Source organism: Pleurodeles waltl, chromosome 10 (genome assembly GCF_031143425.1).
Source record: "Pleurodeles waltl isolate 20211129_DDA chromosome 10, aPleWal1.hap1.20221129, whole genome shotgun sequence".
Lineage (NCBI taxonomy): Eukaryota > Metazoa > Chordata > Amphibia > Caudata > Salamandridae > Pleurodeles > Pleurodeles waltl.
In genome coordinates this window covers 319,215,434-319,234,053 of record NC_090449.1, presented here as the reverse complement: position 1 = coordinate 319,234,053, position 18,620 = coordinate 319,215,434, and the positions used below count along the sequence as shown (strand labels likewise).

The window sequence follows — 18,620 nt, the reverse complement described above, 5'->3', positions numbered from 1 at the left end:
GGGAAGAGACTAAAGAAATAGTTCACCCATGCTGAAGTATATCGGCAATCGTGCAATATTCCATGTAACAGGGGCAGTCTGCAAAGCATGACAAAAACAGCCTCAAGGCAGGACAAAAATAAAGCATTTACAAATGACATCAAGTGATTTTTGAAAAGCAAGCCCACGAATGAGTGAAAGTGATGGGTTTGAGGTAGGCATGGTGAAAAGCACACAATACTTACAGCAGATTAAAGCGCTTGCACGCTCTACTTAAAAATAGAATGTTTGTCATCAAAACTAATTGCCACTTAAGCATACTAGATAAAGTTACAAACTGTAATTTTTTAATCAACCTCTTTTAGCTTTTCTTGCTTTAAATGAAAAACGTTCATGCAATAGGTTAGGACAACGTAGTAAATAACTGTATTGGGAGTCTCAGTAGACCAGGACTGACAGACATCCCATTACGGAATGAGGGGATCACGACACTGAAATAAGCGTGGATACTTAGTTTCAGGAAGAAGTCAGCATAGTAGGTTTGTTTTGGGTTCAGAAGTCTCCATTAGTAGGTAATTTGGCTATAAGTAATTGGCTTGGGGTACATTTACAGACTGCAAAGGCTGGGAACAGAACTCTTTATGGGAAGATGGAGGTAGTGATTGGTTCTTCTCATGAGGAGTATTAAGCAAGCTCGGTGAAATGGAGTGCTTCTTGACACATTTATATTGAATGTAAGTTAAATCTTGCACCAGTGACTTAAGGTCTTCATACCGAATTAACAGGGAGTGCTGCTGGTCAGGATTGAGCTATCTTTACTGATGTGTCTGCAGGTGCTGGCTCTCCACGTCGAGGTAAGGCAAGTGGTGCTTCAAACTGGAAGGACTGTATTAGGAGAAGTGTGTGCTGCTCTTGGTGTTGGGAGGGAATATGGGGGCAAGGTCACGTGGGATGTAAAGCAGTCGGTGACATGTTCAATCGCAAGGCATGCATGGGTTTGGAGGCTGAACCAAGGATTTTGTGAAAACATTAGACATTGTAGTGCCTTGAGCAGGGCCGGACTGACCATACCGAGCATCGGGCATTTCCCTGAGAGGCTGGAGGGGTAGAAGGCGGCCTCCAGTAACAAAGTCGGTAGACCTGGCAAGCATAATCGCTCACTTCCGCAGAGTTCCTCCTATATTCAGCAGTTTTCAGGCAACAATAAAAGTGTCAAGGTTAATATCTTGGGTGATTAATCTTCCTGTTGAAGAGAGATCAGAGGTTTGTCTACTGCCGGTTTTGACTCATCTAAAGTAACACAGACGGTTAATATGCTTGCTGAAGAGAAAATGTGCCAGGCAGATCACAGAACTGTATTTAATGCACATAGCTCAGTGGGTTATTGCTTTTGTCACAGAGATCCTTTTGAAACTTGCAGTTCATAGCTTACAATGGTAATATATTACAGTGAACTATTAACTGCCATCAAAGAGCTGCATACAAACTGCATGGCACAGGTTTGAAAGGTATGGATTTTCCCCAATCTTCCATTATCCCGATGTTGCTAAAATTGGTTTGTTTGGGTAGAAATGCATCCATATTAGTACATGGAACCCCAACTACCGTGTTAGGTTTTGAATCATGAGACTATGCTTCTCTAGACCAAACGCTCATAAAAATTGCCTACCTGTATGGATGATGTGTGCATCCTACACCTGGTATTCCCTTTGGTCTTATGTAACATTTTTATACACGGATTTACACACATATGATTCATTGCCTATGTGTGTGTGATGCAAAGTGTTCCAACAACCTGCAACTGCATGAGACATTCTGTAATACACATGAAATACATGTGAGAGGCTATGGAGAGATGAGGGGCACTGTTGAAGGATAATAATGAGGGACTCATTAAAGAGCCCCAGCAATCATTGTTATATCCTGGTGCACTGTAAGATCATCATTTACTATGCATGAAAAGCTAACACAATTGAATATATAATGAAAAAAATAGTTGTAAAATGCACCATTTTAAAAATGTTTGACCAATTTGTTTTGAAGGAGCCCCCAAGCCCTCTTGCAGTGGTGCGTTTTGCTTGCTGCGCATGCTCGTATGGGAGCTCGTCAGACCACATTTTCCAGAGCTGCTAAGGGTTCCCAGTCCGGCCCTGGCCTTGAGGTTGCCCTTCTGTCTCCTCCTCGCATTAGGGATCAGAACCCCAATAGAGAACATTGGAGCATGGGTGGCCCCCGAGATAAATGAATACTTGCGATGGTTGGCAGCCCCCAGTCTGGAGTCTCCACGTCCGGGAGTCTCATGAGAAATCGGGAGAATGCTCTTAAGACTCGAAGATGAAGATTTGTAATTGAATCTCTCTGCAGTACACCAGATACCGCGGGGATTATGTCGGTGGCACTGCAGTTTCCCACTCCCTGCTGCCCTCCCCTTCGCTTGGTGCAGATGCTTGGTGTCCTCAGCCCCAGATGTTCCTTTTCCTCCTGGTGAGACCCCCGTCTCCCTCCCCATTGCTGGCATTCTGCTCCCTTCACTGGGACGCTGGACGGGTAAATGTGAACCTGTTGGTGGTTTACTTCCTTCAAGGGGACGCTGACTACAAACCAAAATATCCCAACAACCTGTCTCCCTCCCGCCACCAACGTAGAGGGTGGGAAAACACGACCAAAGTCACGGATATTACTAATGAGCGCAGCCTCCGATCTTCACACCCCTCCCAGAGCGAATTCCTGGGTGACACATTATAGGAGCTTGATTCTTCCAAATACCTTGAAGTAAGCTAGAACCTTGGGGCCTTCCGTCTCGAACGTGACTCATATTCACTGCTCTCAATGGGGCCTGGGGTAGCGCCCTGGTGCAGCTCCTCCATTCATCCATCTGCGAAAAAACAATGTGTTGTGGTGTATTTATGTAGCGCTTAGTACGCTTGAAAAGGCTTCGATTGGAGAGTCCAAAAACAGCACTTATGATGACAACATTTTACACCAGTGTGATTGGAAGGCAGAACAGGGGGTTAAGTCCCCTGTAAACATGCGTGTCATTTTCAGGCCACGGTTTAACGTTTCTGCCCTTGGTTTTAACAAGGTCGAATAATAAGTAACTTTAAGGTAGAGTATAATATTATCTGCTGTCAAAGTGGCAAAAGAATAATCGGTTTGTGATCTCAGTTATTGATATGGTCACTGCTACTAAACTCTCGGGCAGATGTATTTCCGCCGTTCTTGAATATTGCGCCGTAAGGCACTTTATAAATACTGCTCCGTGAGAGTTCAAAGGTCACCCCCTTCTATTTATTGACGGTTATGCACTTGTGTGGATTTAGTAGCCAATTGTTTGTGACCGTATTTACACAGTCCTTGTGCGTGAAGTCCAGTTTGCTGGCAAGACTGCTCAGAGATTCAATGGGATTGCTGGAGTGCTTAATTTGTGCTTGCTGTTTCCGGTGCTGAGCACCAGCATTTAGGGGCTTATTCTTCTGCCTCAAGCCTTTGCTGAGACTGATGAAGGGAAAAACGAAAAACCTTCACAAAGAGAGAAATCAGAAAGCTGCAAGTGTGAGCTGAAGGGCAGGGAGTGGCTTTACATGGATTGAAGAGGCCCGAGATGGCTTCAGGATTAGGCTTCCTGAGTATTCTGTGTTTGCACATTAAATTGCAGCAGCCGCTGAGGAGGGCTTTGAGCACCGGCACCTTTTTTATTTACAAATTAAGCACTGGCCTGCTGAACAGAACTGCAGGTCATAGATACGAATACAACTTTTTGGACTGGTCGTTCTGTGGCAGTGCAAAGCTTCACCAGTACCCAAATGCCTGCCCAGGTTCAGTGTATGTAATCAGGCACCTTGGCCTTGTGGACTACGAACCGAACTGTGTGTTACGGAACTGTGGGTTATGTGATACATTATGGCTCATCCATAAATAGGAAACTGGGAGGTAAGTATGGTAACCATATGTGTAGGGTCAGATAACATCCGTAACATACTAGTAAGACAGATATTGATGGGAGATAAGGACTTCCTTTCTGGTCTAGTATGCCAAATTTCCCGCCAGTTGCATTACATTGACTATGGGCTTATTTAAGAGATTGGGGTACTGCCTACATGCGAGAAATGGGAGTTTGTGACTGGATCAGAATTGCAGTGAGCATATTTTGCAGATTCTAAGCAGGCTTTTCCCCAAAGAAATTTTACATGTAAACCCTGGTATAATTTGTGTGAGTGAAAACCGCAATATTTTTCTCTTTGCAATTTATAATGTGAGATGTTTGCCAGTACCACACTATCCCCTACTACGAACTGCGCAACCCGGAATTGAGAAGTGGGGTAAAACCATGCACGCCATTTCACTAAAATGCCAGGGGTAGTGGAAGTGACATCACACGCCCGTAGACCTTCACTTTCACTTACACACATTCATTCACACTTACACTCTCTCTTACATAAACCTACTCTCACACGCAAACACGCACACAACATACATTAAAAAAACTTGTTTTAATTACCTCAGCTGCCAGGGACTATAAAAATGACAGAATACAAAGAGAATGCAGCCCCAAATGCTCCTGGCACTGACCTTGCAACCTCTGAGTTCAGGGGTCGCAATGGGCAAGCCTGGGGGTCGCAGCTGACGTCCATGAGTAGAACCTGAATCATGCAGTACCAGTATTTCCTCAGCTGATCTTACCATTATCAGTACATTATCAGTATTTCCTCTGATGACAGTAACGTTTGAAGATACCATGGACAACAAAAAGAAGCCGTAAATTTCAATATCTCTTTCTGATCTCGTAATTTAGGTGCAGATAGATTGACCGCAGATAAAGTTAGCCAGTTAGCCACCTAATAACCCTGCTTGTTGCAACTCTGCTCAGGCCCAACTATTTACTCTTTTGCTTTTGCATTATGGGCACACAGAGACGTATAGGGATAGCCAGGCTCAATATATGGCTTATCTTTCATTTAAAGTAATTATCCGTTTTTTAACCACATCAGAGCTGCTGGTGTCAGGGAAACAGGGGTTTCATTGACTATGTGATCACCCTGCAGTGCAGCAGATCCTCCCTGGGGTAAGCAACCCCATGTCACTGAGGACTTGGGCCCCACACCCTGCCTTCATCCATCAATCTAATGCCTTGCAGATATGGGGAGACTGCCTGCTTCACAGGACACAAGCTATTAGGTGTGAGTATCTCACACAGGTCTGCATTTTGTCTTTGCATTCTGCTACTTTCAGTTCCAAATTCACCTATGTAAACGTCACAAGAAGTGAAGCCACCATCTCTGGTGGCTCTTTGCACCCCCTCAGCTGGGGCACTACCAGTCTGGAGTCTGATTGTATACAAGAAAAAAAATGGAACAAGCCTTTTTCCTTTTATTCCATTTATGCATCCAAAGTCTGGAGGAACATCATTTTATCCATCAGGTTCACCCCAACGCTGCTCCAATTTAGGACAGAACACCTCTTTAATGGCGCTACATCACACTGCATTAAGAGTCCATGGTGTGGCCACCTAGGTGCTATCATAGGCCGTAGAGGACACATGGGTGCCCAGTCACTGGAGGCAGACGAACACTCAGGCCCATCCTGGGTTTTTTAAGAAGCCTCTTCTGCATATGATTTTGCAACTCTGTTGCCCCCCGCTTGTTCCCGGGATGACCTGCCTCCAAGCAAACCTCATGCCCTTTTCCGCAGTAATACCAGCACTAGGTCTACAGCCACCCTAGCACTCTGGGGAAAGAGGGGGCTTATATAGTTGAGCAGTATTTGTGTGGGGTTTGTGCTACTTTCCAAAACCCAGAGGGGTGAGATTTCCAGCCAAAGGCCCACTGTTGCTTAATGCCCTGAAAACGGCCTTGCTCTCTTATCATAGTTTCAAAGCGTGTCAACATGAACATAATGTACATCACACTACACAAGCCAAATAAATACACCAACAAAATGCCAGAGGCCAGGCAGCACATACCTGGTTACACATGCATGAAGCACCCTACCTGGCCAAGGCAGGGCACCCAAACAGTGTCTCCTTGAGGACTTTTGGTGTTCCAGCAAGAAATATTGAGGGACTCCTGTTCGGCAAATTGAAGCCCAAGATGCAAAACAATACGGAAGTATATGTTATCGGATGAGCTAGAGAAATTGACAGAAGAAAGAGAGAGTGAAAGTTCACTTTCCCAGGAGGGCATCAGAAGGAGGAGGTCCTGGGCAATTGCCCACTCTGCCCAGGTCTTTTAACGTTTCTGCACTCAGTCTCACAGGCCCTGCTCTCGGTTAAGGCTCTGATGCCGCTAGTGTGCATTTATCAGCATAGCTTAACGCAGTCCGGCTGGATGCCAGTTCTTGCTCGTTGTCCCTTGGCTGGGGTTATGATCTGCCCACCACATGACTGCAAGGGGAACACCACATGTCTGTAGGTAAGAGGGGGCAACGGGGACGATGAAGGGGTGGGTATACATGGTGAACACATAAGGAGGAGAGCTTGAGGACATGATACAAAAAGGAGAGGTGTAAGGGAGGACACCAGAGGGAGGTAGAAAGAGGACACGTACAGATGTAGAAGAAACAGAAGGGGTGATGTGTGGGGGAGGGCAGCACCCTAAGATGCATGCCGCATTTTATACATTGCTTGACATAGCATGACAAGCCTTCTCGCATCGCTGTTGATCATGAGTCTACAGACCAATGTCAATCTGTTTTGAAGGCAAAAAGAGGGGCCATCGTGACAGCTAAACACACACATCCCTCCCAGCTCGCTGTCATTTGGATGGTGTCAATCTCCTTGCGCTCCAAAATGTTTCTCGTCACTACTGATGCCAACGGGTGCACCCCCAAAAACACCCCACCTCACTCTCTTTGGAGACCCAAGTGTTGCATACGGACGCAGTATGACAACAGGAATAAGTGCAGCGTGGAGGAGACTCTCAGGGGAGGCAGACAGTGGGTGGGGGGGGGTGAGGGGGCAGAGGCAGCACGAGGCTACAGTGGGAGTATTCAGGGAGGGCTGACCCGAGCAGCCAGGTAGGAGGCTGCAGGGGAGCAGAGACAGAGGAAGACCTGGCAGAGGCGCAGCAGAAAGGGGGGGGGGGGCAAGGAATAAAGGGGGGCGGGAGAGATAAAGGCTACAACTCACAGAAGGTGAAGAGAGGTGGGAAGAGCAACAGATGGGTATGGAATAGGAGAGAAACAGAGGATGAGCAGGGGAGTGACAGAGAAGCACAGCTGTTTGACAGAAGAGAGAGAGAGAGAGAGATTCAGGGGGCATGAGGAGTCGAGGAAAGTAATAAGGTCAGCAGACATAAAGAAGAGAAACAGAGCAAGGAGGGCTGTACAGAGGGGAGAGAAAAAGAGAGCTAAGAAGAGACAGACGAGTCAGAAAGAGTTACTGAGATGAGGTGACCGGAGAGAGACAGAAAAGACTAAATAAAATGAGGAGAGCAAATGAGGAATTGACAGGAGAAGAGACCATGAGATGGAGTAGAGACGAGACAGTCAGAAGAAGAGGTAAAGTGAGAAGTGCAAATGAGGAGCGAGGACCGAGGTGGGGGGAGGAGGGAGCAGAGAGAGACGGGGCAGCGCGAAAGGATAAAGAGGTATGGGGAAGGCAGAAGTAAGAGAGGCGATGTTAGAAATGTGGAAAGAACAAGAACTAAGAAATTAAAGAAGGTGAGAAGTGGAAAAGAGAATTTGTGTGTCAAGTGGTTGAGAGATGTTGAGCCAACTCACCGAAGAGAAGCAAAGGAAGAAGCCAACAGGACCCCACTGCTTAGCCTTTCTCTTAACACCAAACATCTTTCAGAGATTGACATGTTGCTAAAAATGCTTGTTTTAATCAATGATACTTTATATTTACACTGATATGTTTCTTACGGAATATTCAAGTAAACATTTCCAATAATTTCTGGTATAATCTCTAGCGTTTTGTTTAACTATACACAAACGTAAAATAAATAAATTGTACACAGAAAGTATCTTTGTACCATCTCTACAATACTATATGCACTTAAAAACTCTCACTCACTTATAAACCTCTTCTTTAAAACATTTCTTTCCTTAATTAACAATAATTTTACATTAAAAATCCTAAACAGCTTTGTAAATTAGTACGGGTTATTGGAAAAAGTCCCTTTCTAGAAATCTGAAGTTGTCAGATAGGAACAAGAGAAATTAACATCTTAGAGGGATAAAGTTCTGTTAAAAAAAAAATCTTGAAAGGGGTTTGGGGAATGAGTTCCTGGTGCACAGGCCCCAAGCCCCTAAAAGGCTGGAAGTGCTTTGACAATAGATCCTTTTCGTTAGCGTGTTGGGGTGTGTGTGAAAAATATGGTCCTGTGTCCTTAAAATATAGATGCACAACCCCAGGACACCTGCATTATTAATGCTACTAATGTCTCTTCAGAATCTCTGTATATACAAGGCAAGACGACCTTTGTGTACCTAATTTGTTAGAAAGCTATATACAAAGTATAAAAATATAACCTCTGGTTTAGGCGCTGGACCGCACCGCAGTTCCTCTTTTTTTAACTTCCATCTTCAAATAAACATAAAAAATAAAATAATAGCAGTCAACAGTGCAAGGGTTAGGGAAAACACATATTTGTGTCAGTCCTTTTTCCCCCAAAGGGGGCAGTGAGTAGCTGTCCAGGGGATAGTTCTGTTGTCTTCTCCAGCAGGGGGTGCCGTCAGGTGAAGCTTTTGACCCCAACCGCTTAACTGGAGCATTCCTTTCAGGAATAGTCTTGACTTAGTTAGGTGTGCCTGATCACTGGCAGCACAGTCACGATGGCCCTCCGCTGGGCTAGCTGGCACACATTTTCTGGGGTTCTGTAGCTGAGCTAGACAGAACTCCAGCTCTCAGACAACCCAGTGTGGTAGTAGTTGCACCTGCACTCTGATCCTCTGGCTGGGGTAGGAGACCGGCATGGTGACCCGCTGGCTGGGGTAGAAGGTGCACCCATGTGCTTGCCCTCAGGCTGGGCTAGCATGGGCGCCTGCAAGGTTGCCCACAGTTTGGGCCAGCAGACCTGCCTACAAGGTGACCCTCAGGCTAGACTAGGAGGTGCCCCTGCACTGCGGCCCTCTGGCTGGGCTAGCAGCCGCACTTACACTCTGAGATGATGGGGTACTGTACAGGGATCCAGGTGCAGTACTTCTGCCTGGACCAGCCCTGGCAGTACCAGCGCAGGAAAGTCTTGGTGACTGACTTGATGGGTTTACAGAACATGCCCTCTGGGAAGGAGCAAGACTTCTCTGCCAGACAGTTGCCTTCCTTGATGTAGCGGGGCCAGAAGCGAAGCCCCAGGTCCTTCCAGGTGTAAACCACTGGGCAGTACGTGTAGGCCCAAAGCCACTGCAAGAACTTCCGCCGGGCCTTCTTCCCGATCTTGAGGCGTCCCCCATAGGGGGTTTCACCCAAGTCCAGCTTCTTCAAGTCACTTGGCAGTGGCCCGGGCCCCTTGAACTTCTGCAAGGGGTCTTGGCTGGACAGGTTGACCTGACCTGGTAGCGTCACAGCCATGAAGCTTGGGTCAAAGTTGCTGCCCAGCTTCTTGCGCAGAGTCCTGTCATCCAAGTCCTGCTCCTTGGGGTCGTGTTCAGGGTCGGGGTGCTCAATGATGTCCTTGACAGGCAGGTTGTCACTGGGCGAGGGCCGGAGGCGCAGGAATGGCTGACAGGAGCCCCGCTGGACCCAGAGCAGGCAGAGCAGCAGGGCCTGCAACAGGACGACGCTCTTCATGGTGGCCCCAGAGAGGTGCTTTGTTGTCCCTCTGGGCCAAGCACCCTTTCCTTTCCTCTCTGCAGGTGCCTGCAAGCTATGAAGGAATCTCCGCACTTGCCGGCTCCAGGGGATTCAGCACGGGCAGACAGGCGGTCCAGAGAAAGCTGTTACTTTAAATAACCCACCGAAGGCTGGCTTGTGTGACACACACATATACTTGAGCGCCCTTTTTCCTACGCCAAATACTGACGGGCCAGGAGAGTCCGAGGCGCCGGCGCCAAACTGTTCGCGATTTGATTTTAACACTTATATAGCAGAGTATCTATCATCAGAGCCCTCCCCGCGCTTCACTCGCGCCCTCCACAAACCCCCGCCAGATGGAGGAAGCAGCAGACGGAACCACGTTTTTCGGGCCTGGCCGGAAGACTGGCGTTCAGTTATTTGCCATAATTAAGAGCGAGCGCCGCAACTCTCCAAAAGTAGACTCGGGGGGCATGTCCCCCACCTTTCTGTCCCCTTCGTCTTCAACTTCTCTGTAGCGCGCACTCTCTCCCAAAAATTCACAGCGGGCTGCTCCAGATCCCCATGGTGACAGCTGGACTTAGACCCACGACAACTTGTCTAGACTGTGTGACAGGGTCTGGCGTGAGATTGGAGCCCGCGAATAAAAACCTCTTTTATGGAGGTGACTGCGAAAGGCAGGGGAGAATACAACTGTTCACTGTACCAGCATTCCCTACATCACCAAAAAAAATAATTGATGAAAAAAAAATCCTGCAAGCTCGTCGCTTATGAGGGAGGATACCCGAGAAGGCAAGGAAATTAGCCGAGCAGGGGGATATTAATGCACTCTGGCGGGCAGCAGACAGAGAGAGACCCCTCAGACAATCCCACAGTCCCAGGCTGGTTGCAGCAAGGGGATCATTTTCTGCATTAATCCTTTGGGCGCCCCAAAAATTTGAGAGGCGAAATGTCACGTCCTAGAAGTTAGCCGAACTTTCGCGGAATTTGCTGCGGTTCACAGTAAACTTTCATATGCCTCCCAAAAACACAAATTATGCAGGCGACGTGTGTTTTTCAGACTGAGGCGGAAAGCGGAGTCGGGCAGTTCTGGCTTTCTTCTCGAATCTTGCAGCGACGGATTCCCTGGAAACGAACTTTCCTCACTTTTGTGCGTGGCCGGGGTGGTGACTGGAGGAATGCCTTTTGGGTGCAAATGAGCCTGTTAGTGGAAGACGCGGGGAAGTAGCAATCCACCAGGAAAGGCGAAAACGACGTCTGAGATGATGCAAACACCCCGAAGAGGGGGGACAGGGTTAAGTATTCGGTGCCGGGGGAGCCCCTGCGGCGGAGGCAGCTGACTGAGGTGAGGGGGAGGCAGCTACCGGGGCTGGGGACCAGTGTCTCTCCGTGCTGCAGTACCGACTCTTGGATGCTGCTGGGAGGACGTCCTGCACTTTGGGACTTGTCCACTGTCCTCTCTGGATGTCAGAGGCGTGCAACCCGCGGGTGCTGGTTCTAGGGCCCCTCGGTTTCGATGCTTGAATTTGGCAACCCTCCGGTGACTTGGGTGGTGTTAGCAGGCTGTTCCTCTACCTTGCTCTGTTTTTCTACCTGTCCCCGTGTGCTGACAGGATTAAAATCTCTCGAACCAGGTAGGTGTGTTCCTGGCAGTGTGCAGATCTCACTTCTGGTAGGCAGGAGAAAAGCAGGCTGCAGAGCTGCCCGTCGGCTCCCAGCAGTGTCTAGGTTGCTCTTATCACCAGAAGTCTGCAGATGTCTCTCTCCCCCTGGAGACCAGCAGCTCAATATTATGGCCAACAGCGTGCAGTTCCTTCTCTCGCTGGTGCCCAAAGGGATGTAGATCTCTCTCTGAGGTCCGGTAGTGCGAGATCGATCTGGCGCCTAGAAGTGCCCAGCCAGCTCTCCCCCGTGCTCTGATGCCAGGCAGTGAGGAGATCAGTAGCTTGTGCTCAGCAGCGTGCACAGACGCTTGGCCTCAATCGGGTGCAGATCTCAGGTCTTAGCAGCGTGCCGTCCTCTCGCCAGTGCCCAGCAGTGCACAGATGCCTGGTCTCATTAGTGTGTAGATATCAGATCTTAGCAGAGTGCAAATCTCTCGCCAGTGCCAAGCAGTGCAAGGATGGCTGGTCTCGGCAGTGCACAGATATCATATCTTAACAGCGTGCATATCTCTCGCCAGTGCCCAGCAATGCACAGATGCCTGGTCTCAGCAGTTTATAGGACACAAGTCTCAGCAGCGTGCGACTCTCTCGCCAGTGCCCAGCAGTGCAGAGATGCCTGGTCTCAGCAGTGTGTATGTATCTAGTCTCAGCAGCGTGCAGATCTCTCGCCAGTTCCCAGCAATGCACAGATGGCAGGTCTCAGCAGTGGGTCGATATCAGATCTTAACAGCGTTAAGATCTCCCGCCAGTGCCCAGATGCCTGGTCTCAGCAGAGTATAGGTACCAAGTTTCAGCTGCGTGCAAATCTCTCGCCTGTGCCCAGAAGTGCTCAGTTGCCTAGTCCCAGCAGTGAGCCTGGCAGTGCACAGACGCTTCTCTCGCCAGTGCCCAGCAGTGCACAGATGCCTGGTCTCAGCACTGTATCAGGTCTCAGCAGCGTGTATATCTCTCGCTGGTGCCCAGCAGTGTTCTCGGCTGTGCAGATCCCTCTGCACTTCCAGGCGGCTTCTCTCCCCGTGCTTGCTCTCGCCCCGTCTCTGCACGGTGTGTGCGAGACTCCTCTAACTCCCAAGTTAAATATCCCCCTCTCATGGTGTGAAGTGTCAACGAGGACTGCCCACTGCTGTCACTTTCACCAGCCTCCTGACTGACAGCTCCCCAATCCCCCACCTCGGAGCACAGTGGCTCACATGTCACAGGGTCCTAAAGTCCACCACTTTTGGCCCAATACCCCTAGACGCGCTACCCCCAGCAGGAATTAAGTTCACTCAATGAAACTATATACAAACACAGTACATTCAATTATGCACACTTACAAAAAATCATGGAGTTTTGAGACGAATCCTGAAGAGTTTTGGAAAACATACCGTGCAATGCCACACGAAAAAAGAACACTTTCATGAAAACTTAATAGGTGCACTTTTGGAAAGAATTGTGTGCATTTTCGCAATCAATTATGCAATTCTGTGCACTTTTCAAAGATTTCTGTGCACAATTTCAAATAATTGTACACGATCTTTGAAATAAGAGTGATCATTTATCTAAAGACATTTATACTTCTGTTTTTTAAATAAAGGGCTGCACTTCCCAAAGCATTTTGCACACTCTTAAAATATTCTCTCAAACAATTTTTTTCTACGTTTTAAATGAATTCTCTTCAACTTTTCAGGGCATTCCGTGTACTCCAAGACTTCTGCACATTCACCTGAAGAAAACTGCATGCTGTTCGAAAACGTTATGTGTACCTTCGATAACTTACGCCACCCTCTTTTTATAATGGATTATGCATATTTTTATATAAAAAATTGTGTTAATTGTGTTCGTTTTCAAAACGAGAATATTTTGGGGCCTAAAGGTGCTGCATCTAGAATGGTTTTGAGTATTTGAGGATTTTTATGGAGAGAAGCCAACTACTCATGGGGCACAGACTTTTCTTTTTGCATAATTCATTACATAATTTTCAAACAGAAATCTCGGCTAAGGACGTCTTCCAAAAGCGTTTCAGGAGCCTAAGAAGTAATTTCAATGTATGTTCTACTAGGGAGGCACTGATTCTGTCACAGTGTCTATGGATTTTCCTGTGCACAATTCACGATTAGCCACATATGGTGGTAAGTAGTGCATTTCCTAAGACAAATTGCATATATAGTTCCTGTGTTTCAGACATGAAAGCTGAAGCGTTCTCTGCTACCTCAAAAAACTTCTAATCAGAGATAGTTTAGGCAACCCATGCCGCAGCAGAGTTCAGTTCTACAGTTCAACCACTGGAGGCAGACAAGGCTACTGGGGAATAAAAACCTCTCCAGAAAGGTGGTGCCTTTTAAAGCTGATTAGGTAGGTCAAAGTCAGTTACCTGCCAGGCAGCATCCCTACCGGTCTTTCAAAGGCAACTCTTTAGCTGTGATCTCATTAATTCTTGACCTGTCACTCAACCAAGGCCTTACCACCAGCCATAATCAGTGTGCATGGGGCAAGTGGAACTATTGGAGGCTGTTCCAACAAAAATGGCAAATATATAATGGAACCCTCTCAATGGATCCAAACTTTGATCTAACAACGAGGGCTTCATGGCAGCTGTCATCTCAAACTGCTTGATTGTCCTTTTCCATGTTCTCTCTACTGCAGCTCCCAAAAACGGTGAAGTATTTAAAAAGTGGTATAAGACATATATCAAAATTATAAATAAAATAATACCATCCCTATGTTCAAACCAGGACCAAATCTTCTATCTCTGTCACTGAGATCCATATTCTGATCTGCTTGCAGAATAGATCATGAGTGGAACCTGAACACAGAGTCTGTCCTTTGGGCATAGCCCGCAGTTAAAGTCAAGAGCACATAAAAGTCTGCCTCAGAGACTGCTCTGCTGTATTTGACATAAGTTCAGTACTTGATTTGTGCACGGGGTGCACACTGCCACTCATTTTTGGGGACCGGGGCTTATTTTTCATCATCAGACTTTGACCCAGATTAAGAGAAAGCAAATAAGATGAAGAAGGAGACAAAAGAAATGACAGTGAAAAAGGGAGGAAGCAGGGATGAAAAAGAACCTTTGAGAGTGAGATAAAGAGTCAGGAAATAGGGTGGTAGAGGAAAAAGACATGAGGGGGATTCAAAAGTAGGCAGCCTTGGTACTCCAGAGTAGGGGCCCTGCACGTATTCTCTCTCTCTCTCTGTCTCTCTCTTTCTCTCTCTCTATCTCTCTTACACACACGCAACATGAGCATAAAATCTGAAAATATTTTATAGACTTGTTCTATGGAGCGAATCTTATAACTTTAGATGAGAGTTTCTGCTTTGAGAGTAAAGCCTGTGGGGTTTAAACTGAGAGAAGAATCTGGCAAAGTGGAGAACAGATAAGCAAAGGAAACATATGCAGTAAATCATTGGATAATAAAAGAGCTCAGGGATGCACATTTCCTGGCTCACTAGAAAGGTAAACTAAACAAAGAAGACGACATCCCACAATAAACAAAGGGGGGGCCAGTCATGAAGCCGTTGGGGAAATGAATGAACAGCATATAAAGGAACAACAGCTCCAAGACCTGAACAGACTGAGTTTTCTGTTCCCAAAGCAGCATGGTTCCACGAGAGGCAAAGTCATGCAAGACAAATGTAATCGAGTTATTTTATAGGGTGATCAGTTAGATAGACAAAGTCAAAATGAAGTATGTGAGGAACTCAAACGCCCGGAAATACTTTGAAACTGTTTCACACAGGACACTTCAAATCAAATTGAGCAGTTCTTGGAAAGGGCCATGGTTGCTTTGAATTGTCCGAATCTTTGGCGGTGAAGGAAAAGGGCGATGGAGCCCCTCCATTCACAAGTCTTCCTGCAAAAGCTGATGGGTCAAGTGTATTTATTTGTAACCGGGGTGTACAGATTTGTCACAGGAGTAATTCAACAAAGGGAGCGGAACAGATGGGCATGGGCTAGGTGAAACGGTTACAATACCCCTGTAAGGTTGTGGTCTAAGATCAAAGCCACAAAGTGCAAATTTGTGAATTGATAGTACATACATCTGGGCAAGCTGTGCAAGAAAGGAGCTCAGGGCTTGAAGATCAACAGGGAGGAGAAGGATCACATCTGTTGACCTTTTAGTGTGAAGTTTTTGAGGACAGCAAGAGAAATGTGATTAGGTGTAGCCAGTCAAATGGGAAGGAGTGTAAACACTGTGCCTCTAACTGTAAGCCATACCCCCAGAAAAAGGATATCAAGGAAGAGTGAATGCAATCCAGCGGTGCCAATCAACTGAGGAGAGGCTCAGTCCTACCTCAGTGTTGGTGGTATAGTGCCTGGGGAGTTTGGGAGGGTTCGGAAGAGTTATGATTAAGCCGTTAAGATGTCTATTTGGGATAAACAGTGCTTAATAGTCAACATTTTCCGAAAAGCACACTCCTAGAACTGCAGTCCATGAAGGAGACTAGAGAGAGAAGTGACAATCGAAGATATTTCTCATTGAAGGAGTTGTAAAAAGATAATGCTAAGTCAAAACCCTCCTTCTGTTTGATTTAGCAGGGCCCATATAAATGTACGATGCAACAAGGAGTGGTGGAGACAAAACAGCAAATTAATTCTAAAGATATGGGTCAAGCATAAGTGAGAAACAGTATTCAAAAAGAAAAGTAAATCTGGAGATGATGTGTGGTCTGTGTCTAGTGGAGGCTTGGGCAAAATAGAGTATCACTGCTTCCGTTGCACATTGTGGATTTATGGAGCCACTCCATGAAGATTACAAGGTGCTTTAAACAAATTAACAACCCTACAGCCAGCCCAATTGGTCTGAAAACTTGAACATACTGACTGGCCTTAGTCAGATTGACAAAAAAATACTTTCTGGCAGCCACTCTCATTAGCTGTGTGCAGTGCCTTTAAATGGAATTACAGAAGTGCATTTATCCCCTATTTAAAGTACGTTTGCTCCAAATAAGTGCTGGTCCTCTTGCATTAAATGTATGGCAGCATTGATGAGAACTGCAGGTACTCTCTCTTTCAAATTAAAGAAATGCAGGTACTGCGTACAAGTCAGTACATGTGCATTTAATGCACTTCCTGTAGGAAACTATGGCAGATTTTCTGAAGCCAATCAGCCATACTTCACTGGTTTTGCTGTCCAGGAAGGCTACACGGTCTGCCAGACAAGTGGTGTAGCAGTGATATCCAGCAGAGTGAAAACCAAGGGCCTCATTTACAAAGTTTTGTCTCAGGGCAGCATCGCAAGCCTTTTTGCTGTGCTCCCCTGCGTCAAAGACAAAGGGCAGGAATGTGGTGTATCTACAAGATACGGCGCATTCCTGTCCTTGTCAATTGCGCTGGCATACAAATTGCTGCCATGCGCCAACACAGGCACCCTTGTACCATGGTGCAAGGATGCCTGCATTGTGGGGATGACTGTTGTCCCTTCCTGCACAAAAACAATCACAAGGGGCGTTTTCCTTCTTCTATGTGTGCTGAAGAATGCAGCACACATAGAAAGAGGAATACATTGAGAGAAATAAAGTTATTTCCCCCCCACTGTGCTACTCTTATGCCACCTCTGGTGTAGAAAACTGATGCATACCCAGGATTATGAAACCTTGTAAATCTGGGAATGCGTCAGATTCCATGGGTGTTGCGTGGGAACACCCATAGCAATACCCATGAAACGCCCCTTTAACGCAGAGTAATGCGTGAATGGGGGCCATATTTACAAGACCATGAAAAGCAACGCAAGGTGGCTTTGTGTGGCCATGTAAATATGGCCCTGCAGCCTGTGCCACTGATGCGTCAAAACGAGTCGCACCGGTGGCACAGGATGCATGTAAATGAGGCCCCAAGTTTGGAACCACGTGATTTCCAACCCACCTGTGCAAATATAGAAAAATATAAAGCCACCCATTTAATCAAAAATACTAGTCTATTACTAGTCAAGTAAAGTCAGGGACCTTATATAGCTGGACGATTAGGCTATCCCTATTTGCAGTTAATCGCCCTTTCTGGCTAGTCTAATAGCGTTATTTCTCATTCTTAAAAGTCAGAAACGTCTTGCTTTTCTTCCTGTCATGATCTCGTTGGGTCACTTCTCGTCCGAGCACTTTTGATCAGTTCCCTCCCTAAGCAGTTTTCATCACTTTTAGCTTTCAGAAAACAGAACTGAGTACCAGTTACACAGAACATAAATTACACTTGCCTTCTCTTTAACACCCTTGTCAGTGGATGAGTCTGTAAGTGATTGCATGGATGAGTGAGCTGGATATATATTTAGAGTGCACTGCGTCACGAAGGTGGTGTCTAGGTGCAGGTGCTTTTCCGCTGCAACTGTGGTCAAAGAGGTGACACTAACGGTGCAGGGTGTTTTGTGAATGCAGAAATACTAGTATTACTACTCGTAGTCAGTCGCGGCTGGCGACTGGGCAAAGTGGCGGGGGTGGGGGGAGCAAAACAAAAATTATATATATATATATTTTAAGAAAATTATCCTTACCTGGTCAACGCTGCACCGCCGCCACACTCCAGGCGCAGGCTCCCAGCCTGCGCTGCGCCAATCCTGATGCTGCTCAAAGCAGCGTTATGATTGGCTGGAACGCCCTGGCTGGGCGCTCCACTGTGGAGTGTGAGCCTGGGCTGGCTGCTCTCTCCAACTCGACAACACAGTGCCGGGTTGGAGAGAGCCCTGGTGCACATGTTTGTTTGGCCGGACCGAGTCAGCCGGCCAAACATACATGCTCACTGTGAGGAGTGCTCTGTGCACTCCTCTCACTACTCGTCACCCCCATGGCCCCGCCCCTTTAAAAATAAAACAATAATAAACATTGTTTATTATTGTTTTATTTCTAAAGGTTTGCAGCTCCTGCTGCTGCTGGCAGGGGGGTGATGCTTCTCCATTGTAGCCGAGGAGCCGCCCCTGTTCGTGGTTGTAAACCATGTCTCCTTTAATACTCTCTTTTTCCTGATAACAGTAGAGTGCTGAATGTCTTACCCAACAAGTAAGAGCCTCTGATAGGCATATGGGGCTATCGTGAAGTTAGTCATGCCAACAGGTAAGCTACCTCCATTACCCCACTATTCACAATCTGAACAATCCTGCACACAAAATCAGTCAGTTGTGTGTGCCTTAAGAGCAATATCAACCCACACCTTCAACATCTGTGGTAGTGCTGTAGGTCACTCACGAGCCGCTACTGTCCACTTCAGAACAATGATAAAGTGCTTGAGACCCAGCACAGGGCATCAAAGAACTGGACAGAATGAAAAGTTTAGGAATGGC

At 46.8% G+C, this 18,620-nt stretch overlaps 1 protein-coding gene across 1 annotated transcript; it reads right to left on the bottom strand.

Moving 5' to 3' along the window:
• Positions 1 to 7,771: 7,771 nt before the first annotated feature.
• On the bottom strand, positions 7,772 to 12,438 carry LOC138261507 (noggin-2-like). The gene has a single exon (XM_069210505.1). It carries the CDS (start codon positions 9,704 to 9,706, stop codon positions 9,059 to 9,061), a length of 648 nt encoding a protein of 215 aa, XP_069066606.1. The 5' UTR covers positions 9,707 to 12,438; the 3' UTR covers positions 7,772 to 9,058.
• Between the last annotated feature and the right edge of the window lie 6,182 nt (positions 12,439 to 18,620).

What these genes read in the sequence shown, in the direction of transcription:
- LOC138261507 (XM_069210505.1), bottom strand. Translation starts at nt 9,706, where the DNA reads ATGAAGAGCGTCGTCCTGTTGCAGGCCCTGCTGCTCTGCCTGCTCTGG.